A 25680-nucleotide genomic window follows, 5' to 3' on the forward strand; every position below is an offset into this window, starting at 1 on the left:
CTTTCATGGAAACCTTACAGTGCAGAAGGAGGCCATTTGACCCATTGTGTCTGTACTGACCAGAATCCCACCCAGGCTGTAACCCATGTATTTACCCTGCTAGTCCCCTTAGCACTAAGGGTGAATTTAACATGGCCAATCCACGTAACCCGCATGTCTTTGGACTGTGGGAGGAAACTAGAGCACCTGGAGGAAACCCACACAGACATGGGGAGAATGTACAGACTCCACACAGACAGTTACCTGAGACAGGAATTGAACCTGGGCCCCTGACACTGAAGCAGCAGTGCTAACCACTGTGCCACCCCAGACAGCCCATCTGCTGTAGTGTGATTTAAACCAGTGCCCCCTCTGGGTTACTAGCCCAGTGACAATTCCACCACCTCCCCATTGCTACAAGAGTTCCTTAATGTCCAGCCATCTTCATCTGCTTCATCAAGGACTTTTCCTCCAACATGGGGCCAAAAAGAGGGTGACAAGTAGCATTCATGTTGCACACGACCATCTAGAAGGATGAATGCAGCAGATACCTGGGGGGCGGGGTGGCGGAGGCGGTTCTAAGCTTTTCAGTCCTTTCCTAATCCTTGCCACCCACTACCTCACTCTTTATACAATGCTGCTTTAAACCTACCTCGTTGACCAGGGTTTTGCTCAGATGTCCTAATATCTCTTTGTGAATGAAAACTTGTGTGACGATTGCCATTATTTTACATGTTAAAAAGCATTATACAAGTGCAACTTGATGCTAAACAAGTGGCTAGTACAGTGATTAGCACTGCTGCCTTACAGTGCCAGGGACCCAGGTTCAATTCTGACCTTGAGTGACTGTCTGTGTGGAGTTGCACATATCCCCTGTGCCTGCATGGGTTTCTTCTGGGTGCTCTGATTTTCTCTCTCACTCAGAAGATGTGCAGGTTAGGTGGATTGGCCATGCTAAATTGCCCCTTAGTGTCCAAAGATGTGTAGGTTAGGTGGGTTTGATTTCATTTGATTTATTATTGTCATCTGTGTTAACATACAGTGAAAAGTATTGTTTCTTGCACTATACAGACAAAACATACCCTTCATAAAGAAGGAAATGAGGGAGTGCAGAATGTAGTGTTACAGTCAGAGCTAGAGTATAGAGAAAGATCAACTTAATGTGCAGTAAGTCCATTCAAAAGTCTGACAGCAGCAGGTAAGAAGCTGTTCTTGAGTTGGTTGGTACGTGACCTCAGATTTTTGTATCTTTTTCTCGAAGGAAGAAGGTGGAAGAGAGAATGTCCGGGGTGGGTGGGATCCTTAATTATTGGCCATGCTAAATTGTCCCTTAGTGTCCAAAGGTGTGCAGGTTAGGTGGATTAGTGAGGTTAAGTACGCGGGGTTAAGGAATCTGGGACCTGGGGAAGATGCTCTGTCAGAAAGTTTATACAGACTCAATGGGCTGAATGGCTATCTTATGCAATGTGATCTGCAATGAAAGCATTACACTGTAAACATGTATTGTTTGCCAGTGTGCAAATGTCACACCCTGAGAATGACCTCTAACCTCTGTCTTTTCTTGTTCAGGTACCATGCCCCACATTCAGATCCCAGGGTTGACACCCGAATTCATGCAGACCATCATGCACCAGATTACCCAGCAGGCTATGGCAGCAGCTGGCGCTAACTCAGGTACAGTGGCGGAGTGGTCGCCTGAAACAAAACACGTGATCCTCAACTTTGTAAATAGTTGGGGAGGGGGAATCGATTACCAAAACCATTGCTGATCTCTGACTAATCCCCAGTTGGTTAATGGGTCAAATTCTGGGAAGGATTCCGAGGTTCGGTGTGAAGGATGAACACAACATGAGAAATAGGAGCAGGAGTAGGCCATCTAGCCCTTCGAGCCTGCCCCGCCATTCAACAAGATCATGGCTGATCTGAAGTGGCTCAGTTCCACTTTCCCGCTTTCTCCCCATAACCCTTAATCCCCTTGCCTACCAAAAACCTATCTACCCGCATCTTAAATATATTTAGCGAGGTAGCCTCCACCACTTCAACGGGCAGAGAATTCCAGAGATTCACCACCCTTTGAGTGAAGAAGTTCCTCCTCAACTCTGTTCTAAACTGCACCCCCCCTTATGTTGAGGCTGTGCCCTCTAGTCCTGCTGTCCTTTCTGAGCGGGAAGAACCTCTCCACCTCTACCCTATCCATCCCTTTCATCATCTTATACGTCTCAATGAGATCTCCCCTCATCCTTCTAAACTCTAACGAGTACAAGCCCAGTCTATTCAGCCTCTCCTCATAGCTCAACCCCTTCAACTCCGGTATCAGCCCAGTAAACCACCTGTGCACTCCCTCCAAGGCCAAAATATCCTTGCGCAGGTGCGGCGACCAAAACTGCACACAGTACTCCAGCTGCAGCCTCACCAGTGCCCTGTACAATTGCAGCAAGACCTCCCTACTTTTATGTTCAATCCCCCTTGCTATGAAGGCCAGCATCCCATTTGCCTTCCTGACCACCTGCAAGCTGGGTTTTTGCGACTCATGCACAAGGACCCCCAGGTCCCTCTGTTGCAGGTTTTCGCCCTGTAAGTAGTAGTCCTTCCTACCATTATTCCTACCAAAGTGGATAACCTCACACTTGCCAACATTGTATTCCATCTGCCAGGTCCTCACCCACTCGCTCAGCCTATCTAGATCTCTCTGCAGACTTTCCACACCCTCCGCACAATTTGCTGTTCCACTTATCTTTGTGTCATCAGCAAATTTCGACACCTTACACTCGGTTCCCTCCTCCAGATCATCTATATAAATGGTAAATAGTTGAGGCCCCAGCACCGATCCCTGGGGCACTCCACTAGTCACCATCCCCCAATCCGAATAGCACCCATTGACCCCCACTCTCTGCTTCCTATTTGACAGCCAATCCTCTATCCACGCTAACACCCTACCCCCAACTCCATGCCCCCTAACCTTCTGTAACAACCTTTTGTGCAGCACCTTATCAAACGCCTTCTGAAAATCGAGAAACAGCACATCCACCGGTTCCCCTCTATCCACCGCCCTGGACACATCCTCATAGAATTCCAATAAACTCGTCAGACACGACTTCCCCTTAACGAAACCGTGCTGCGTCTGCTCTATCAAACAATTCTTCTCAAGATGCCTCGCTATTTTCTCCTTGATTACGGATTCAAGCATTTTTCCTACAACAGATGTTAAACTAACCTGCCTATAATTCCCTGCCTTTTGCCTGCTACCCTTTTTAAACAGCGGCGTAACATTAGCCATTTTCCAATCTTCTGGCACTTCCCCGGAATCCAGCGAGGTTTGGAAAATAATCACCAAGGCATCCACTATCACCTCTGCCATTTCCTTCAGATACCGGGATGAGGGAATTTAAGTTGGGTGAAAAGATTGGAGCAGCTAGGGTTGTTCTCTTCAGAGCCGTGAAGATTGAGGGAAGAACTAAAAGCGGTATTCAAAACTCTGAGGGACTTGAGTTGGGCAAAGCAGTTTTCAACCTGGCAAGCTAATTGATAACCAGAGGCCAAAGAATCATAGACTCTAGTGTAGTGCAGAAGGAGACCGTTTGGCCCATCAAGTCTGCACTGACCACAAATCCACCCAGGTCCTATTCCTGTAATCACTTGTATTTACTCTGCGAATCGTCCTGATGCTAGGGTCAATTTAGCACGGACAATCCACTTAACTGGACATTTTTGGACTGTGGGAGGAAACCGGAGCACCTGGAGGAAACCCATGCAGACACAGAGAACGTGACGGTTACTCGAGACGGGAATTGAACCAGGGTCCCTGGCACTATGAAGCAGCAATGCTAACCACTGTGCCACAGCCGTACCAACATCCATTTTCTTTTGAAAATGAACAGCCACACAAGCAAAAACAAGTGTCAGCTTTGCTTGGATGGCAGTATCGAGGTCAGAGCAGGAACATTGAGAGTTCGTGTCCCGCTGCAGGGCGTATCCCAGTTGGTTCCAATGCACTGTTGGAGGGAGCACTGTGCTGTGAGGCAGCAGTGCTCTCCACTGTGTCACCATGCTGCCCTTTTTAGATCTTGGATCGAATAATTTGCAAAATAATCTGAGCAAAGGATCATTTGAGAAAATCCATAACTGGAGAAATATAATCAAACTGTAGATTAAGTTTGAAAACGACACACTCCAGTGGCAAACAAAAATCTTAAACAGAGCCAAGTACATCAGTATAGTGGGGAGAGTTGGCTAAGGTTGATTGGGTAGATAGACTGAAAGGTACGGCACTAAATAAACATTGGGGAACATTCCAAGAAATGATTGAAAATATTCAACAAGAATACATGCTACCAAACAACAAACATTTAGCAAAAAAGTGATCCATCTGTGACCTACTGGGGAACTGTAGGATAACATTAGATTAAAAAAGCTAAAGGTAGCAGCAAGCCCAAGGAGTCAGAGTGCTTTAGAAGGCGGCAAAGGGCCACCCAAAAATGTTGATTTTAAAAAAAAAAGGAAATAGGAGAAGCCAATCAGGAATACAAAAACAGACTGTAAGAGCTTTTACAAGTTCCAGAGGTACTGATCGCTTACTCTCAGAATGTGTCCCCCATGTTCTTAAAGGTTTAAAGATTATTAGTGTCACAAGTAAAAAGGCCATGATGTGGAGATGCCAGCGTTGGACTGGGGTAAGCTCAGTAAGAAGTCTCACAACACCAGGTTAAGGTCCAACAGGTTTATTTGGAATCACGAGCTTTCAGAGCCCTGCTTCGTTAAGTGAGTTGAAAAGTGGGTTCACAAACATGGCATCTCTAGACAGAGACTCAATTGCAAGATAATGGTTATAGAAGTCATAGAAACCCTACAGCACAGAAAGAGGCCATTCAGCCCATCGAGTCTGCACCGACCACAATCCCACCTTGGCCCTATCCCCATATCTGTACTCATTTTACCCACTAATCCTCTAACCTATCCATCTATGGTCAATTTAATATGGCCAGTCAACCTAACCCGCGCATCTTTGGACTGTTGGAGGAAACCAGAGCACCCGGAGGAAACCCACGCAGACATGAGGAGAATGTGCAAGCTGCACACAGACAGTGACCTAAGCAGGGAATTGAATCCAGGTCCCTGGAGCTGTGAAGCAGCAGTGCTAACCACTGTGCTGTTTATGATATTGACAAGTCAAAAGGATGAGGGTTAACTAAATTGTCACTTTGAAGCCAGGAGAAATAACAGAATAGATGCTGGAAAGCTGAAATAAAAACAAAGTGTTGGAGATATTCAGCAGGTTAGCCAATTCGGGTGAATAGTTAACTCAGTTCATCTCTTCACAAAGGCTGCCTAACCTGCAGTGTATTTCTAGCATTTTCTGTTTTTACCTCGCTACATTTGCTCCTGGGATGAGAATATTGGCCTCTTATAGTGCCTAGATTTTAGAAGAAAGAGAGGGGATCTCATTGAACCATACATGATCATCATGGGGCTTGTCAGGATTGGCACAGTTGTTGATTCCCCTTTTGGGCGAACATGATGGCACAGTGGTTAACACTGCTGCCTCACAGTGCCAGGGACCCGAGTTCGATTCCCCACTTGGTACACTCTCTGTGTGGAGTCTGCACATTCTCCCCATATCTGCGTGGGTTTCCTCCGGGTGCTCCAGTTCCCTCCCACGGTCTGAAAGACGTGCTGGTTAGGTGCATTGGCCGTGCTAAATTCTCCCTCAGTGTACCCGAACAGACATCAGAATGTGGCAACTAGCAGATTTTCACAGTAACTTTATTGCAGTGTTAATGTAAGCCTATTTGCGACTCTTATAAAAAAGTTTTAAACTTTTAAGAACATGGGAAAACACAGTCTGAGAATAAGCAATTGCTCGTTTGGGACTGGGATGAGAAGGAATTCCTTCACACATTGTAAGTGTCTGCCTCAGAGTTGTGGATGCTCCATTCTGAGTATGTTTAAGAATGAAATGGAATGATTTTTAGTCTCTTAGGGAACTAATGGGTATGTGAACCAGATGGGAGAGTGGAGTTAAGGCAGAAACTCAGTCACGATTATGCTGAATAGCAGAACAGACTCAAAGTCCTGTGGTCTACTCCTGCTTATGTTTTTAATAAGTGGTATGTACGTGACAAGCGATTGTTGCAACATTCCTGTGACACTTGCTGGGAGGTAATGCCAAACATTTGAGATGGTTTTATGCTCATTGTGATGTGAGCTTCAATGTTAAATAAATGGTCCCCACCCAGACTTTCAAAATGTTTTCGGAAAATAAAAATTATAATTTCACAATAACAGCATGCCCACAATTACTTCCTTTCCATTGTGCTGAATTGCATAATACACACTGACTTAAACTATTTTCCCATGCACTGTCACTGCGCATCATAGAATTCCCCACAGTGCAGAAGAGGTCATCGAGTCTGCACCGACTCTCTGACAGGGTATCTTACCCTGGCACTCCGCATCCCTGCATCCTACTTCCATAACAACTAATATATCTTGGGATACTAAGGGGCAATTTAGCACGGCAAATCCGCCTAACCTGCACATCTTTGGACTGTGGAAGGAAACCAGGGGGCCTGGAGAAAACCCATGCAGACACAGGGAGAATGTGCAAACCCCACACAGTTACGACATCCAATGAGCTATCTGCATTAACCATTCACAGTACAGTCTAATGCACAAGAAACATAGAAAATAGGAGCGGGAGGTGGCTATTCAGCCCATCGAGCCTGCACTGCCATTTATTGTGACCATGGCTCAAATTCCATAGCCTGATCTCACCTTCCATCCATATGTTCAGATCCACGGAGCCCCAAGTGCTATAGCTAACATCTAATATCTAGCTTCCGCTGTTCGTTGTGAGAATCTTAGTGATGACAGCAGCCATTCGGCCAACTATGTCTTTGCTAGCTCTCGAGAGCTGCCCAATTTAGCCCCAGTTGTTTTCCCATAAGCCAGCAAAACAGTTCTGTTTAAGGGCATGTCCAATTAATTGTCTTTTGAAAGCTACTCTAGAATATGATTCCATCGCAAGTAGTATTCCAAATCTTAACCCCTCTCTGTGAAGAAATTTCCCTGTTAATTCTATTCCAATTATTTTAAATCTGTGTGGGTGTTTCAGTTCTGGCCTCGGGTCACTGTCTGTGTGGAGTTTGTACATTCTCCCTTGTCTGCGTGAGTTTCCTCCGGGTGCTCCAGTTTCCTTCCACAGTGCAAAGATGTGCAGCTTAGGTGGACTGGCCATGCTAAATTGACCCTCAGTGCCCAAGGTACGTAGGTTAGGGGATTAGTGGGGTAAAGGCTGAGACTAAATTAGTTAGGATTATAGTCATTGAAGTTTAAAAGAGTGAGAGGAGATCTCATAGAAACTTATATAATTCTAACAGGGTTACATAGAACCAGAAACTAGAAGCAGGAGTAGGCCGTTTGACCCTTCGAGCCTGCTCCACCATTCATTATAATCATGGCTGATCATCAAATTCAATATTCTGATCCCTCCCTTCCCCTCCATATCCCTTGATCCCTTTAATTCCAAGAATTATATCCATAGAAACAAAATCATTCCACTTTGGAATTAGGGTTGGACAGGGTAGATTCAGAAAGAATATTCCCAATGGTGGGAGAGTCCAGGACTAGGGGTCATGTTTGAGGATAAGGGCTAGACCTTTTAGGACTGAGGTGAGGAGAAATTTCTTCACCCATGGAATTCACTACCACAGAAAGTAGCTGAGGCCAAAATGTTATGTGATTTTCAAGAAGAAATTAGTCTCAAACACTAGGTTAAAGTCCAACAAGTTTATTTGGAATCACGAGCTTTCAGAACACTGCTCCTTCATCAGGCGAATGGGGCCTGTTCACCTGAGGAAGGAGCAGCACTCCAACAGCTCATGATTCCAAATGAACCTGTTGCACTTTGACCTGGTGTTGTGAGACTCCTTACTGTGCCCACCCCAGTCCAACACCAGTATCTCCACATCAAGAAGAAATGAGATTATAGCTCATGGGGCTAAAGGGATCAAGAGATATGGGGGGTACGGCGGGATCAGGATATTGAATTTGATGATCAGCCGTGATCAAAATGAATGGCGGAGCAGGCTGATGGGCTGAATAGCCTCCTGCTCCTAGTCCCCTTGTTTTTAAATACATGGGGGTTACAGGGATAGGGCTTTGGTGGGATGCCCTGTTGGAGAGTCAGTGCAGATTCAATGGGCCAAATGGCCGCTCCCTGCAATGTCAGTATTGCAAATCTGAAATAAGAACAGAAAATACCCAGCAGGGCTAGAGAGAAAAACTGTGCTAATGTTTAGGTCCGTGACCCTTCACCAGATCCACAGAATAGTGGATGAAAGGTCACAGGCCTGAAACATGAACTCTGATTCTCTATCCACAGAAACTGGCTGACTGCCTGAGTAGTTCCAGCATTCTCTGTTCCCTCTCCGAAGGTCAGCAAGACCTGACACGCCTCAGCCAACTCTGTAAGTAAGGGGAAGTTGAGTGCTGGTTATAATAGATCAGCAGTATACTTCAAGGCAACCAGAACTTGATCTAAATCTTTGACAGTGCAGACGTTGAATAAAAATCGCTAAATATCTGAGTGACTCTCCCAGTTACTTGATTAAATGGTGGGTCTTTTACTTCATGTTTGGACCTCATGTAGTTCTTTCTGCTACCACACATTCAAAATTATATCATTCATAATTCCATTTAAGACTCAGTCAATACTTCCTGAACACACACCATGGTATTTTTCATAACTCCATGCAAGACAATTCATTATTTTCTGACCGTTTAAAGCTTATTTTGTTAGTGTCACAAGTAAGACTGCAATGAAGAAAATCCTCAGGATGCTACACTCCAGTGCCTATTCAGAAACACTGAAGGAGAAGGCAGCATTGTGGCACAGTGGTTAGCACTGCTGCCCCCCAGCACTAGGGACCTGGGTTCGATTCCCGGCGTGGGTCACTGTCTGTGTGGAATCTGTACCTTCTCCCCGTGTCTGTGTGGGTTTCCTCTGGGTGCTTGAGGTTTCCTCCCACAGTCCAAAGATGCACATATTAAGTGGATTGGCCATGCTAAGTTGCCCCTTATGGCCAGGGTGACTAGCTAGGGTTATGGGAATAGGGCCTGGGTGGGATTGTGGTCGGTGTGGATTCGATGGGCTGAATGGCCTCCTGCACTGTAGGATTCTATGATTCTCTGATTTATAATGGCCAGTACACCTAACCAGTAATTCTTTCAGGCTGTGGGAGGAAACCAGAGTGCCCAGAGGAAACCCACGCAGGCATGGGGAGAATGTGCAGATTCCACACAGACAATGACCAGGCTGGAATTGAACCCGGGTCCCTGGTGCTGTGAGGCAGCAGTGCTAACCATTGAACCACCGTGATGGTGTGTTGCCTGATTCGGAGCTCTCGCCAGTGGAAGTGTGGCTCCTGGTGGAGTTGGGCTAAAGAGAGGTTATTGTACTATGAAAAGAACAGCTGGTGTTGCGCTTAGACTCCGATACTGGGGTTTTCCTCACGGTGTCTCGCGTATTCATTTTTTTTGTGCTCTTTACCCCCAGCAGGGCAACAGGTTCCTGGATTTCAGCCTTCACCAGCCCGTGTGGTGATTACCAGACCACCGCCACCTCCCCCACGACAGACCCAACCCGCATCAGGACCACAACCTGGCACACAGGTAACATAAACTAGCACCAGAGGTACCATAAAGCCATTTCCAGTCTGAAAGCTTCTGACCTAAACGCAGCCTTATCTGTCTGGATTGTTTTAATGGGGAAAATACAGAACCATAAAGAAAAGGCCTTTCAGGCCAGTCTTAAAATCCAGTTAATATATCTCGCATAACATGATAATATATTAAAAGATAATATCTTTGCACTCTTGCATTCCTCCTCCCCTGGTTGCAGCCACCTCTCTGAATCCTCAGAATCGTAGGACCCCTACAGTGCAGAAGGAGGCCATTTGGCCCATTGAGTCTGCACCGGCCACAATCCCACCCAGGTCCTATCCCCATAACCCCACATGTTTACCCTGCTAATTCCCCCAACACTGGGTTTAATTCAGCATGGCCAGCGCACCTAACCCGCACGTGTTTGAGCTGTGGGAGGAAACCGAGCACCTGGAGGAAACCCATGCAGACACGGGGAGAATGTGCAGCCTCCACACAGACAGTGACTTGAGGCTGGAATTGAACCTGGTTCCCTCGCACTGTGAGGCAGCAGTGCCAACCACTGCTGCACCAAGTAGAACAAGTGTGAAAATTGCTGGCAGGAGATCAGAACAGAATTGTCAGCAAGCAGGAATCTTACAATATGTGTGGTTGGTACTGCAGGTTCAATTCCTGGCATGGGTTACTTCTGTCTGGAGTCTGCACGTTCTCCCCGTGCCTGCGTGGGTTTCCTATCGAGTGCTCCTGTTTCCTCCCACGCTCCAAAGGTGTGTGGGTTGGGTGGATTGATCATGCTAAATTATCCCCTAGTGTCCCAAGATGTGTAGGTTAGGAGGATTAGTGGGGCAAATGCATGGGGTAATGGGGATAGGGAAGTGTGGGGGGGGGGGGGGGTAGAAGGGCTGGCTAAGCTGCTCTGTCAGAATCAGTGCAAACTCGATGGGGCAAATGGCCCCCTTTGCACTGTAGCGATTCCATGATATTATTCTGTGTAACCTGTGATTGCTCCCAGGAGGCCCATACGGTATTAAGGGCACAAGCAATGGACACTTCTTTTGTTTCTCGAGTGACTAATTTACAGACGTGTGGCTCGCTTTCTGTACCTTCTGTTCCAGGTCCCACCAGGCCCTGTTCCTGATCCTGGGACCAGCCCTGGCCCTGCCACTCTGGCTCAGATGATCACCGGACTGGTTGGACAGCTTCTGATGCAGCCTGTTGTCTTCAGTAAGTAGAATCGTAGAGCAGTACAGCACAGAAACAGGCCCTTCAGCCCAACCATGGTGCCCTCCCAGCTAATCCCAACTGCCCACGTTTGGCCCATATCCCTCTAAACCTTCTCCCATCCGTGTACTTATCCAAATGCTTTTTAAATGTTGCTATTGTACCTCCCTCAACCACTTTCTCTGGCAGCTCATTCCAGAGACACACCACCCTCTGCGTGAAGAAGCTGCCGCTCAGGTCTCTTTTAAATCTTCCCCTCTCACTTTCAACCTATTTTTCAATTCTCCTACCCCGGGAGAAAGACTATGTATGTTCACCCTATCTATACACCTCATCATTTTGTACGCCTCAGTAAGGTCACTCCTCATTCTCCTTCGTTCCAGGGAATAAAGTCCCAGCCTGGCCAACCTTCCCTATAACTCAGGCCCACTACTCCTGGCAACGTCCTCGTAAACCTTTGCACTCTTTCCAATAATTAGATTGTTGCAGCTCCTTGAATCATAGAATTATACAGTGCAGAAGAGGCACTTTGGTCCATCTAGTCTGCACCAACCACATTAGAAACACCTGACCTCCCACTTAATCCCATTTACCAGCTCTTGACCTATAGCCCTGAGTCTTCTGATGTGCCGAGTGCTCATTCAAGTAGTTTTTAAAGGACATGAGGCAGTCCACTTCCACCACCCTCCCAGGCAGTGCATTCCAGACCCTCAACGCCCTCCGGGTAAAGAAATTTTTCTTCACGTCTCCCCTAAACCTCCTGCCCCCTCACCTTGAACCCATGTCCCCTTGTGAGTGACCCTTCAACTAAGGGGAACAGCTGCTCCCTATCCACTGTGTCCATGCCCCCCCCTCATGATCTTGTACACCTCAATCAGGTCGTCCCTCAGTCGTTTTTGTTTCAAGTAAATAACCCAAGCTTACCCAACCTCTCTTTAACTCTTAACTGTTCCATCCCAGGCAGCAACCTAGTGAATCTCCTCTGCACCCCGCCCAGTGCGATCACATCCTTCCTATAATGTTGTGACCAGAACTGCGCACAGTACTCCAGCTGTGGCCTCGCCAACGTTCCAAAGCTCTTGCTCTGTCATCACCAGTTGATTTATAATCTGGGCCTCAGAAATCACTAACACAATCCAGGATCAGTCTAGCCTGGCATTCCAGTGCCATTCTGCTCCTGTCCAGACTTTGGGGGAAAGCGGGTCGTTGAAGACATTGTCCTTTAAGTGAAGCCTTCAGCTGTACACAGCATTGTAACTACTTTGCAATTGGATGGATGTTCAGTTGTGACAGAAGGACAGTAGTGGAGTGCACTGCAGTGAAAAGGTTTGAATGGGGGGTCCGGACAGGAGCTGCTGTGGGAAGATGGTTGTGGAGGGGTGTGGTGATTCGCCATTGAGAAAAGATGGGGTTGGTATAATACAGGGTGAGACACACTTCCATGACCCCTTTGTGTGAAAGGTGGGGGTCGCAGCTGGTGAGGTACAGTGACTGTCTCTTCGGGGATTTATAGAAACATTTTTGAAATAGGAATCAACCCTCAAACACCAGCCAGTTTGACCATGCCCACTATTCCTCAAGCCACAAGGTTGTAAAGAGGCTTTGTAGCGGTTAACACACTTTAACTCAGCCAGAACTCCATGATAGCCACTGCTGCCTCACAGCCCGCAATCTGGAATCGGTTGTGGCCAACAGTTTGTAAAGTCCTGGTGTAGATGGTTCAACAGGAAGTCAGATAAATGTGTAAAGAATGCAATAAAATGCCGATGGGGTCAGAGGGGGAGTGATTGCGGACAGGGTCAGAGAGGGGAGTGATTGCGGATGGGGTGAGAGGGGGAGGAATTGCGGATGGGGCGAGAGGGGGGAGTGACTGCGGATGGGGACAGATGAAGAGGAAGTGGGAGGGTTCTTGTGAAGCACAAACACCTGCTTGGACCTGTTTAATGGCCTGTTTCTGTGCTGTAAATCCTGTGTAATTATAAATGTCATGCGTCTTGTGCACGCACCTTAGCCACTGGAGAAGCTGTATTATTATAACCCAGTCTTTATTCTGTGAACCTTTATTCATTCTTTCTCTCTGTCTAGGGATTTAGTTCAGGAGTCACAGGTTGCACCTAAAAGAAGGGGTTGGGATCATCAGTGATTTTAAAGTGGTTTTACTAAGAAAGCAGGATTTAAATATGTACATGAACTAAATAGAAAAAAAAGAGTCGTGACAAGTGAGAGCAGTTTAGTCATCTCAGAGGTGAATGGATAGGTGACGCGGGGTGTGTGTGCGCGTGTTGGTCTGAGGCTGATGGCAGCAACCTCTTCTTTTTATTAAGCAACGTGTTAAAAAGTTGTTCCCTGACTGCCTGAGCAAAACTGCAGCCAGCATTGAGTACTTCAGAAAAGCTGTTTCCAGTTTGAAGTGTGTTTTGTTCACCCTCAAGAGCCTGTTTCTAAACCTTTTCTCTATAGACAGTGTGAAACCCCAGGCCAGAAACTCCAAGGTGTTTTATGAAGGTCGCCCAGACCCTAAGTATTTTACATTTGAATTTGGCATTGGAGTGAGTAATAAGATACCTGGAATCATACTCCAGGTATGATTCAAGTGCCCCCTAGGAAGCTTTTATCAAACAAAGTATATTTAAGAACACAGTTAAAATATAGAGTCATGGAAATAGGCCCTTCGGCCCAACTTGTCCTTTTTTTTAATCACCAAGTTCGTCCCAATTGCCCGTGTTTGGCCCATATCCCTCTATACCCATCTTGCCCATATAACTGACTGAATGCTTTTTAAAAGACAAAATTGTACCCGCCTCTAATACTACCTCCTGCCAGCATGTTCCAGGCACTCACCACCCTGTGTGACAGAATTGCTCCCCAGACCCTTTTGTGTCTATCCCCTCTCACCTTAAACCTATGCCCTCTGGTTTTGGACTCCCCTACCTTTGGGAAAAGATGTTGACTATCTACCTTATCTCTGCCCCTCATTATTTTATAGACTTCGATAAGATCACCCCTAGGCCTCCTGTGCTCCAGGGGAAAAAGTCCATATAATAAAAAGATTTAGCATAGCTTTTACCAATTACAAGAATCAAACATGATACAATATAAACTTTAACAGGTAGCTATCTATGATCCATGTCAAACAACATCCCATAAGCTTACACCCCTTTCTGGACTTGGCACAAAAAACAAGAATGATCACATGAGGCTAGATTTTGCAGCTTTTAAACACCTGCTGTGAATTGCTCCTTTTAAATGTTGGATCAAAACTCTGAGGCTTCCCAGTCCTGGAACTTCCCAGAAAGCCTCTGTAGAGAGAGGAGGAAAGAGAAAGACTGCCTGCCTCCACCAATTTCTAACAGCAACTCCCACACAGCAGAATTCCCAACTCCAGAGAGAGGAGAACAAGAGATACTGCTTTCTGTCTCCAGTCCAAACAGCCTCTGAGGAAAAAATGAAACTAAAATCGTTCACTAGATTGATTACAGAGATGAGGGGTTTGTCACATGGAGAGAGATTGAGTAGTTTAGGCCTACAGTCTCTGGAATTCAGAAGAATGAAGGGAGATCAAATTGAGCTATTCAGGATGATAAAAGGTCTGGATAAAGTAGATGTGGAGCGGGTGCTTCCTCTTGTGGGGCATTCTAGGACAAGAACTCATAATCTTAGGATAAGGGGGAAGCAAATTTAAAACAGAGTTAAGGAGAAACTACTTCTCCCGAAGGGTTGTGAATCTGGAATTTGCTGCCCCAAAGTGCGGTGGATGCTGGGACAGTGAGGAAATTTAAGGAGGAGTTAGACAGATTTTTAATTGGTAATAGGTTGAAGGGTTATGGGGAGGAGACAGGAAAATGGGGATGAGGAGCATATCATCCGTGATCAAATGGTGAAGTGGATTCGATAGGCCGAATAGCCGGATTCTCCTATAAATTATGAACTTATGAAAACCATGGACTTTTCAGTGGAAAAAAAACCCATCCCGTGACCTGTCAATCATGCTCCACCCAGTCCAAAAGGATCATAAACCCTAGAGCACTGCATTAGGCCAAGTTAAACATGAGCATAATGTCCATTCTGTTGCTTCAGTAACAATTAGAGGACACTGGTTACAGACAAAACGGTGCCAAAATAAAATACTCAAGAGCTGCTTGGAAAAATATGATTTAAATGCGTTTCTTAAAGGCACAGTATCGTCACAACAGTTAGTTTATGTTTGGATCACGTGATCCAATCTTGTGGTTGTCAGTGCTAGAGACGAGAGGGGACAGGATGCCCCTTGTCAGATGCCAATCTGCTGTGGAAACTTCACCAGATTTCTATAAAGCCAATACATTTGTAGAGGGTTTTAGAAGGTTAAGTTTATACGGTGATTTCTGACCTCTCTCCTTTTCCCACAGCCCAGCCCACCACCACCGATGCTGGCTCTTCGGCAGCCACCGGCAGCAGTACGACAGCCGCCTCGGCCACCACCACCTCGGCCACGGCTGGCCAAAACCCCACCTCCACCACCAACTCCACTGGCACCACCTCCTCGGCCACGGCTGAGGGCAACGGCCAGCCCCCGCCTGACGCCCAGTTCTCCCAGCTGCTGGGCAACCTCCTGGGAGCCGCGGGCACCGGCGGCGTGGCCAGCATGGGCTCGCCCACCATCACTGTGACCCTGCCCGGGATGCCGGCCTTCGTACAAGGGATGTCGGAGTTTCTGCAGGTGAGTGGGCACGCTCGAGGAGGGTAGGCAGCGCTTGGCTGGGGGTAGGGCTGCTGGCAGTGCAAGTCTAGGACTGCCAGAATCGCTCTTATAGAGTCATAGAGGTTTACAGCATGGAAACAGGCCCTTCAGCCCAACTTGTCCGTAACACCCTTTTTGTAAACCCCAAAACTAGTCCCAATTATCTGTGTTTGGCCCATATCCCTCTTATTTAAGGAAGGATATATTAGCTTTGGAGGGGGTACAGAGAAGGTTCACCTTCTGATTCTGGAGATGAGGAGAGATTGAGTAAACTGGGCCTGTATTCATTGGAGTTTAGAAGGTTGAGAGGAGATCTTATAGAGACATATGAGATGATGAAGGGGTTAGACAGGGTGGAAGCAGCGAGGTTATTTCCACTTAGAATGGAAATAAGAACCAGGGGGCACAGCCTCAAAATACGGGGGAGTCAATTTAGAACAGAGTTGAGGAAGGACTTCTTCTCCCAGGGGGTAGTGAATCTTTGGAATTCTCTGCCCTTTGAAGCAGTACAGGCTACCTCATCAAATGTGTTTAAGTCACAGGGTAGATAGATTTTTAACCAATAAGGGAATTAAGGGTTATGGGAAGCGGGTGGGTAAGTGGAACTGAACACTATCAGATCAGCCATGATCTTACTGAATGGCGGAGCAGGCTCAAAGGGCTAGATGGCCTACTCCTGCTCCTATTTCTTATGTTCTTATGTATACCCATCATACCCATAAGTGTTATAAATGGGAGAACCAATACTTAACCACTCTAAGAGGAGTACCTCGATTTATAATCTGTTAAAAGTGTGTGAGAAATAGTATGATCTGCTCTTCAACAACTTTTAGTGGTTAGACTAAAATAACTACCTGACTCTGTAAAATCAACAAGTAACAATTTATTTATCTAACTAACAATGAACAGGTTAACTAAACTATTAACAAACCAAATAAAACATCATTCTAATGGAATGCTGTTTAGATAATACAATTCCCACTCATTAACAAAAAAAGTCGCTGTCAAAATACAACAGGTTTTATCTTCTGGAATCTTTTCATCATCTTTCTTCTGTCTGGAATCTCTGTTTTATTTTGGTACCTTTTCTATTCAGATGAAGCTTTGAGCTAACAGCTGTTAGCTGTAGCAGAGAGCACTCACTGTGACTCTCTGGAGCTCAGAGCTGGCTCTTATACCCCTGACGACATACCAACATCCCCACAATAGGGCTTGCTCTCAGGTTACCAAAACATTAAATTTAAATCTAATAGGCTGCTGTTGTTTAACTGCCTATTTTAAATTGATTGGGCAAAATTCAAAAACAACCTTTTGTCTTGGCAACACCACTGCGTGGCCTTTTGATAGAAATGTTTCAGTCTGTGTACTGCACATGTATCTGCATCTTTACAAAACAATGTGGAGTCCACAGTCAGTGCTTTAAGCATTCATATCTAGTTGTTCCTCCTTTACCAGCAGGAGTTAGTCCGGTTATTCTTAGGCTTGTGTGTCAAGTGGTCAACCACGGTGCCTCACAGCACCGGGGACCCAGGTTTGATTCCCGCCTTGGGTCACTGTGCGGAGTCTGCACATTCGTGTCTTGTGGGTTTCCATCGGGTGCTCTACTTTCCTCCCACACTCCAAAGATGTGTGGGTTAGGTGGATTGACCATGATAAATTGCCCCTTAGTGTCAGAGGGACTAGCAGGGTAAATATGTGGGGTTACGGGGATAGGGCATGGGTTGGGATTGTTGTCAGTGCAGTCTTGATGGGCTGAATGGCCTCCTGCACTGTAGGGATTCTAAGTGGGAAAGCTGATTGGGGTAAACCAAGTCAAGATTTCCCATGTGTATTTCAGGCATTAAAATATTTTGTCAGCAAGTTGTACTGGGATATCTGCTGCTGTTGGGGGACATGTAGCTTCTTCTGGCTTTGAAATTGGATGCGGTAGGTGTTATAAAAGCAGACACCATTCGAAACGTACCAATTATATTCCCGACTAAAACTGTTGGGTTTTGTTGGCTTCAGCCTCTTGGTCATGTAATCCAATCGTTTCCGAGCGAGAGTTCAGCATCGACTGACTGCAGAGAAGGGTTCAAGTGTGACCAGGTGCCTGTACTCGCTTAATTTGTCTGCTCGCCTGATGAAGGGCCAGCGCTCCGAAAGCTCGTGCTACCAAATAAACCTGTTGGACTTTAACCTGATGTTGTGAGACTACTTACTGTTTTTGCACTGGCGACTCATTTCTCTTCATCTTGTCTTCTCCTCCCTCCAGGCGGCTCAGGGAGCGACGACAGTGCCCCAGTCATCTCCTCAAGCTGCCCCCCAGCCGACCACGCAGGCCGCCCCCCCGCCTGCGTCGCAGCCGAGCCAGGAGCGGGGCAGCAGGCAGCAGCAGACGGGCGCGGACACCCTGACGCCCGAGTTCTTCACCAGCGTGGTGCAGGGCGTGCTGTCCTCCATGATGGGCTCACTGAATGCGCAGCAGGGCAGCACCGAGAGCATCGCAGACTTTATCCAGCGGCTCAGCGGCACCAGCAACATCTTTGAGCCGGGAGCAGATGGAGCGCTAGGTAAGGTTACCCCTAACTGTGCTGGCCCACCCACATCCGGTTCAGTGAATATGTGGGTGTCTTCACTCAGTTGTCCTGACGGGTGCCTTTATCAACCCCTGTTAGCACCATGTTCTCCAACGCTGTCCATCTCTGGAAATTCACCCTGATGTCTTCTGATCTCGTACTCTTCACCTGGCCTCCCCTGGTGACAAAGAACAATACAGCACAGGAACAGGCCCTTCGGCCCTCCAAGCCTGCGCCGATCACGCTTTCCTATCTAAACCAACTGTTTACATCCCTCTGTTCCCCATTTGTTCTTGTGCCGACCAAGGTAAGTTTAAACGCTGCTAACGTATCTGCCTCAACTACCTCACTTGGCAGTGCATTCCAGACCCCCACCACCCTCTGTGCAAAAATAACTTACCCCCCCGCCCCGTACATCTCCACTGAACCTTTCCCCCCTTATCTTGAACTTGTGCCCCCTTGTAATTCTCATTTCCGCCCTGGGAAAAAACTTCCAACTGTTCATCTTATCTATACTACTCATAACTTTATAAACTTCCATCAGGTCGCCCCTCAGCTCCATCTTTCCAGGGAGAATAATCCCAGTTTATTCAATCTGTCTTCATAGCTAATACCCTCCACACCAGGCAACATCCTGGTAAACCTTTTCTGTACTCTCTCCAAAGCCTCTGCACCCTTCTGGTAGTGTGCTGACCAGAATTGGACGCAATATTCCAAAAGTGGCCAAACCAACATTTTGAACAACTGTAACATAATTTGCCAACCTTTGTACTCGATACCCCGGCTGATGAAGGCAAGCATGCGATATGCTTTCTTCATCACCTTTTCTACCTGTGCTGCCACGTTTAAGGATCTATGGACCTGTGCTCCCAGATCTCTCTCCTGATGACAGGGGGAAGGGAGAGAGAGAGATGGCAGAGGGGGGAGAGGGAGAGAGATGGCAGAGGGGGGAGAGGGAGAGAGAGAGATGGCAGAGGGGTGGGGAGAGGGAGAGAGAGAGATGGCAGGGGGGTGGGGAGAGGGAGAGAGAGAGATGGCAGGGGGGTGGGGAGAGGGAGAGAGAGAGATGGCAGGGGGGAGAGAGAGAAATGGCAGAGGGGGGAGAGGGAGAGATGGCAGAGGGGGGAGAGGGAGAGATGGCAGAGGGGGGAGAGGGAGAGATGGCAGAGGGGGAAGAGGGAGAGATGGCAGAGGGGGAGAGGGAGAGATGGCAGAGGGGGGAGAGGGAGAGATGGCAGAGGGGGGAGAGGGAGAGATGGCAGAGGGGGGAGAGGGAGAGATGGCAGAGGGGGGAGAGGGAGAGATGGCAGAGGGGGGAGAGGGAGAGATGGCAGAGGGGGGAGAGGGAGAGATGGCAGAGGGGGGAGAGGGAGAGATGGCAGAGGGGGGAGAGGGAGAGATGGCAGAGGGGGGAGAGGGAGAGATGGCAGAGGGGGGAGAGGGAGAGATGGCAGAGGGGGGAGAGGGAGAGATGGCAGAGGGGGGAGAGGGAGAGATGGCAGAGGGGGAGAGGGAGAGATGGCAGAGGGGGGAGAGGGAGAGATGGCAGAGGGGGGAGAGGGAGAGATGGCAGAGGGGGGAGAGGGAGAGATGGCAGAGGGGAGAGGGAGAGATGGCAGAGGGGGGAGAGGGAGAGAGAGAGATGGCAGAGGGGTGGGGAGAGGGAGAGAGACAGATGGCAGGGGGGTGGGAGAGGGAGAGAGAGAGATGGCAGGGGGGTGGGAGAGGGAGAGAGAGAGATGGCAGGGGGGTGGGGAGAGGGAGAGAGAGAGATGGCAGGGGGGTGGGGAGAGGGAGAGAGAGAGATGGCAGGGGGTGGGGAGAGGGAGAGAGAGAGATGGCAGAGGGGTGGGGAGAGGGAGAGAGAGAGATGGCAGAGGGGTGGGGAGAGGGAGAGAGAGAGATGGCAGGGGGGTGGGGAGAGGGAGAGAGAGAGATGGCAGGGGGTGGGGAGAGGGGGAGAGAGAGATGGCAGGGGGGTGGGGAGAGGGAGAGAGAGAGATGGCAGAGGGGTGGGGAGAGGGAGAGAGAGAGATGGCAGAGGGGTGGGGAGAGGGAGAGAGAGAGATGGCAGAGGGGTGGGGAGAGGGAGAGAGAGAGATGGCAGGGGGGTGGGGAGAGGGAGAGAGACAGATGGCAGGGGGGGTGGGGAGAGGGAGAGAGAGAGATGGCAGGGGGGTGGGGAGAGAGAGAGAGATGGCAGGGGGGGTGGGGAGAGAGAGAGAGATGGCAGGGGGGTGGGGAGAGGGAGAGAGAGAGATGGCAGGGGGGTGGGGAGAGGGAGAGAGATGGCAGGGGAGAGAGACAGAGAGAGGGAGCCCATGCTGCTTACCCGGATGTTCCTGATGGTTCTGCCATTTATTTTATTAGTTCCCATCTGAATTGGATCTCCCAAAATGCATCATCTTGCATTTGTCCAGATTAAAGTCCATCTGTCATTTCTCCTCCCAATTTTCCAGTCTATATATTGCTATACTCTCTGGCAGCCTTCATCATTCTCCGCAACTCCACTAATCTTAGTATCACCTGCAGACTTGCTAATCAGACCAGCTACATTTTCTTCCAAGTCATTTATGTATATTATAAACCAAGGCCCCAGCACTGATCCCTGCAGAACAACCACTAATTAAAGACCTCCGTCTGAAAAACGTCCTTTCACTGCTACCCTCTGTCTCCTATGGCCAAGCCAGCTCTGAATCAATCAGCTAGTTCACCCTTGATCCCGTGTGATTTAACCTTTTCCCTCAGCCTGACATGCGGGACCTTGTTAAATGCTTTACTAAAGTCCAGGTGGACAATATCCGCACCCCTTCCCTCATCAATCATTTTCGTGATGTGCTCTGCTGCCTGATCACCCTCCAGGTGTAAATCTTTCAGTCTCACTTCCCTTGTGTCAGATTTTCTGAAGCTGCTATTCTCCTCTGCAGGGTTCTTTGGTGATTTGCTGTCCCTCATCTGCCAGAATTTCTCGATGGTGGATATGATCATGCTGCTACACGGTCAGTTCCAGCCTCTGCAGCGCATCCAGCCACAACTCAACAGCTTCTTCTGTGAGCAGTACCTCCACAACCTGCAGCCAACAGAGCAGAACATCCGGGTAAGCAGCATGGGCTCCCTCTCTCTGTCTCCCTCCCCCCTGCCATCTCTCTCTCTCCCTCTCCCTCCCTCCCCCCTGCCATCTCTCTCTCTCCCTCTCCCTCTCTCTCTCTCTCTCTCTCTCCCTCTCTCTCTCCCCCTCTCTCTCTCTCTTCCCCGCCCCCGCCATCTCTCTCCTTCTCTCCCCTGTCATATCTCTCTCTCCTGTCATCTCTCTCCCCGCCATCTGTGTGTCTCTCTCTCTCCCCCCTGCCATCTCTCTCTCTCTCTCTCTCTCTCTCTCTCCCCCCTGCCATCTCTCTCTCTCTCTCTGTCTCTCTCCCCCCTGCCATCTCTCTCTCTCTCTCTCGCTCCCCCCTGCCCTTGTTCAATCCCTTCATCATCCCCACCAATTTTAATTCTTCTCCTCGTCCTTTCCCTTAATCTCACTGTTGTTCTCCTGCCCCCTTGATGCATGTGATGCGTTGTTTCTCTCTCCCCTTGTGCACCACACTGATGTGGGTCATTGCAGAATGAGGTGATTACCCTGGGTAGTGGGCAGACAGATACTCTGCTTATGTGCAGGAAGTGATTTTGCACAGTGTGAATGCATGTTTCTTTTAATTCCAGGCGTCAACAGATGTTTTGATAAATGGTTTGGAGGAATACATCCAGGAAAGTTTTGTAAGTATTCAATAAACTATTTTGTGTGGGGTGGTTGGCTGATTATCTTCGTTACAAAGTTTGAATCTGTGCTCACTCGGAGGACACATTCTGGACCCATGCTTTACAGCCAGCAAGAAATAGTCCAATTGTTATAGGTGCTGGTGAATTCAGATTATCAACCATGGCATGGTGGTTAGCACTGCTGCCTCACAGCGTCAGGGACCTGGGTTCGATTCCAGCCTCGGGTAACTGTGTGGAGTTTGCACATTCTCCCCGTGTCTGCATGGGTTTCCTCCAGGTGCTCCTGTTTCCTTCCACATCCCGAAGATGTGTGGGTTAGGTTGATTGGCCATACTAAATTCTCCCTTAATGCCCCTGGCAGGGTAAGTATGTGGGGTTACAAGAATAGTGCCTGGGTGGGATTGTGTTTGGTGCAGACTCGATGGGCCAAATGGCCTCCTTCTGCACTGTAGGGATTCTGTGAACCTTTCCAGTGCTTTCAAAGCGTTTTGAGCTTTCCTTGAGTTATGGATTTGAGACCAGTCGACATTAGGCCGGGCTGGACATCCTTAGCACTGGGGCAGCGGGAGAGATGCACTGATCTGCAATGCGTCCCATTTGCCCGTGCAGTTTTTTTTTTGAGAAACTGGTCACTGCATTATCGGAAGGATGTGATTGTACTGGAGCAGGGCACCGAGTAGATTCACCAAGATGCTGCCTAGGATGGAGCATTTAAGTTATGAAGAGAGGCTAGTGTTGTTTTCTCTGGAGCAGAGAAGACTGTGGGGATGACCTGATCGAGGTGTACAAGATTATGAGGGACAGACTGGATAAGGAGCAGCTGTTCCCCTTAGTTGAAGGGTCAGTCACAAGGGGACATGGTTCAAGGTGAGGGGGCAGGAGGTTTGGGGGGATCTGAGTGAAAACTTTTTTACCCAGAGGGTGGTGAGGATCTGGAATGCGCTGCCTGGGAGGGTGATGGAGGCAGGATGCCTCACATCCTTTAAAAAAAAATACCTGGATGAGCACTTGGCACATCAAAACATTCAGGGCTGTGGGCCAAGAGCTGGTAAATGGGATTAAAGTTTATAAAGTTTATTTATTAGTGTCACAAGTAGGCTTACATTAACACTGCAATGAAGTTACTGTGAAAATCCCCTAGTCGCTACATCCCGGTGACTGTTTGGGTACACTGAGGGAGAATTTAGCACGGCCAATGCACCGAACCAAGTTCAGGTGTTTCTCGAGTATCGGTACAGACTCGATGGGCCGAAGGGGCTGTTCTGCACTGTATGATTCTGTGATTTTATTTGGTTGCCTTGAGGTCTGGTGCAGAGCTGGTTTTGTCTGGAATAGGCCTTGGTAAGCTGCTTTTCGTGTCTGTTTTCTCACTAGGCTTCTGTTGAAGTGAGAGACGAAGTGGACATCACACGCACGAACTTGGACTTCTTACGGGAGCAGTTTAACAGGATTGCGGCGCACATTCTGCAATGCACTGGTACCTTCCCCTTTGGCTTTTTGCCTCACCGTCGTGGTTGTTTCTTTACTTCTTCCCCTCCTTCCCCACTCCCACCTCCCATGGCACAGTGGTCAGCACTGCTGCCTCACAGCCCCAGGGACCTGGGTTCAATTCCAGCCTTGGGTCACTGTCTGTGTGGAGTTTGCACATTCTCCCCATGCCTGCGAGAGTTTCCTTAGTTTCCTCGCACATGTTAGGTGGATTGGTCTTGTTTAATTGCCCCTTAGTTCTCAAGATTGTAGGTTAAGTGGATTAGCCATGGTAAATGTACAGGGTTGCAGAGAATGGGTGGGGGAGAGGGCCTGAATAAGACACTCTATCAGAGAGTCGGTACAGGGTCGATGGGCCAAGTGGTGGCCTCCTTTGATTTGATTGATTATTGTCACATGTATTGAGATACGGTAAAAAGTAATGTTTCTTGTGCACAATACAGACAAAGTGTACCATTCATAGAGTACACGGGGGAGAAGGAAATAGTTTACAGTCATAGCTAGGGTGTGGAGAAAGATCACCTTAATATAAGGTAGGTCCATTCAAAAGTCTGATGGCAGCAGGGAAGAAGCTGTTTTTGAGTCATTTGGTACGTGACCACAGACTCTTGTATCCTTTTCCTGATGGAAGAAGGTGGAAGAGAGAATGTCCGGGGTGCATGGGGTCCTTAATTCTGCTGGCTGCTTTGCCGAGGCAGCGGGAAGTGTCGACAGAGTCAATGGATGGGGTTGTAGGGATTCCCCATGCTGGTTTCCTGCGAGTGTTCAGACAAGTGTTTAAAACCCTCCTGGACCTCTGGCCTGCTCTTAATGAGTTGAGTGGCAGGGGGTGATAGAGTGGGTGGGGGTGGCTGGAGGGCAGACTATGCCACGTGACCAGCGAATCATATCCTGCCTTAGCAGTGTGAGACATTCAGGCTTCACTGGAGTGTCTGGATGGCGTTCAGGAGCATCGATCCTGGCCGATTCCTTCCCACTCGCAGAGGCTAACACAACCTAGCTGAGACCAGCCAACACAGCACAGCCCAAGCGATGGGCTGGAGCTCCGACCTGCTCAGAGGTTTGGAACACCGAGCCATCGGCATGACAGTGAAGCACCTCGCTTAGCTTGCTCTTTCGTTCATTTGCTCATGTGCTCTCTCTCTCTCTGCCCTCCCTCTCTCTTCTCTCTGCCCTCCCTCTCTCTTCTCTCTGCCCTCCCTCTCTCTTCTCTCTGCCCTCCCTCTCTCTTCTCTCTGCCCTCCTCTCTCTTCTCTCTGCCCTCCCTCTCTCTTCTCTCTGCCCTCCCTCTCTCTTCTCTCTGCCCTCCCTCTCTCTTCTCTCTGCCCTCCCTCTCTCTTCTCTCTGCCCTCCCTCTCTCTTCTCTCTGCCCTCCCTCTCTCTTCTCTCTGCCCTCCCTCTCTCTTCTCTCTGCCCTCCCTCTCTCTTCTCTCTGCCCTCCCTCTCTCTTCTCTCTGCCCTCCCTCTCTCTTCTCTCTGCCCTCCCTCTCTCTTCTCTCTGCCCTCCCTCTCTCTTCTCTCTGCCCTCCCTCTCTCTTCTCTCTGCCCTCCCCTCTCTCTTCTCTCTGCCCTCCCTCTCTCTTCTCTCTGCCCTCCCTCTCTCTTCTCTCTGCCCTCCCTCTCTCTTCTCTCTGCCCTCCCTCTCTCTTCTCTCTGCCCTCCCTCTCTCTTCTCTCTGCCCTCCCTCTCTCTTCTCTCTGCCCTCCCTCTCTCTTCTCTCTGCCCTCCCTCTCTCTTCTCTCTGCCCTCCCTCTCTCTTCTCTCTGCCCTCCCTCTCTCTTCTCTCTGCCCTCCCTCTCTCTTCTCTCTGCCCTCCCTCTCTCTTCTCTCTGCCCTCCCTCTCTCTTCTCTCTGCCCTCCCCTCTCTCTTCTCTCTGCCCTCCCTCTCTCTTCTCTCTGCCCTCCCTCTCTCTTCTCTCTGCCCTCCCTCTCTCTTCTCTCTGCCCTCCCTCTCTCTTCTCTCTGCCCTCCCTCTCTCTTCTCTCTGCCCCTCTCTCTTCTCTCTGCCCTCCCTCTCTCTTCTCTCTGCCCTCCCTCTCTCTTCTCTCTGCCCTCCCTCTCTCTTCTCTCTGCCCTCCCTCTCTCTTTCTCTCTGCCCTCCCTCTCTCTTCTCTCTGCCCTCCCTCTCTCTTCTCTCTGCCCTCCCTCTCTCTTCTCTCTGCCCTCCCTCTCTCTTCTCTCTGCCCTCCCTCTCTCTTCTCTCTGCCCTCCCTCTCTCTTCTCTCTGCCCTCCCTCTCTCTTCTCTCTGCCCTCCCTCTCTCTTCTCTCTGCCCTCCCTCTCTCTTCTCTCT

At 48.7% G+C, this 25680-nt stretch overlaps 1 protein-coding gene across 8 annotated transcripts in view; it reads left to right on the forward strand.

Moving 5' to 3' along the window:
- Positions 1-25680, forward strand: part of LOC145348200 (large proline-rich protein BAG6-like) — a 101486-nt gene that overhangs the window by 60003 nt on the left and 15803 nt on the right. For 5 of the 8 annotated variants that reach the window (XM_080196405.1, XM_080196404.1, XM_080196408.1 and 2 more), the window contains 8 exons: positions 1549-1653; positions 9533-9648; positions 10755-10863; positions 15249-15559; positions 17835-18132; positions 21066-21235; positions 21844-21897; positions 23275-23377. In XM_080196405.1, coding sequence (XP_080052531.1) covers positions 1549-1653; positions 9533-9648; positions 10755-10863; positions 15249-15559; positions 17835-18132; positions 21066-21235; positions 21844-21897; positions 23275-23377 — 1266 coding nt within the window. The remainder of the gene's footprint in view (positions 1-1548; positions 1654-9532; positions 9649-10754; positions 10864-15248; positions 15560-17834; positions 18133-21065; positions 21236-21843; positions 21898-23274; positions 23378-25680) is intronic. The other 3 variants (XM_080196409.1, XM_080196407.1, XM_080196411.1) reach the window with 1 other exon arrangement.

The sequence above is a fragment of the Carcharhinus amblyrhynchos genome, chromosome 9 (genome assembly GCF_965287045.1).
Source record: "Carcharhinus amblyrhynchos chromosome 9, sCarAmb.v2.hapA, whole genome shotgun sequence".
NCBI classification, from domain to species: domain Eukaryota; kingdom Metazoa; phylum Chordata; class Chondrichthyes; order Carcharhiniformes; family Carcharhinidae; genus Carcharhinus; species Carcharhinus amblyrhynchos.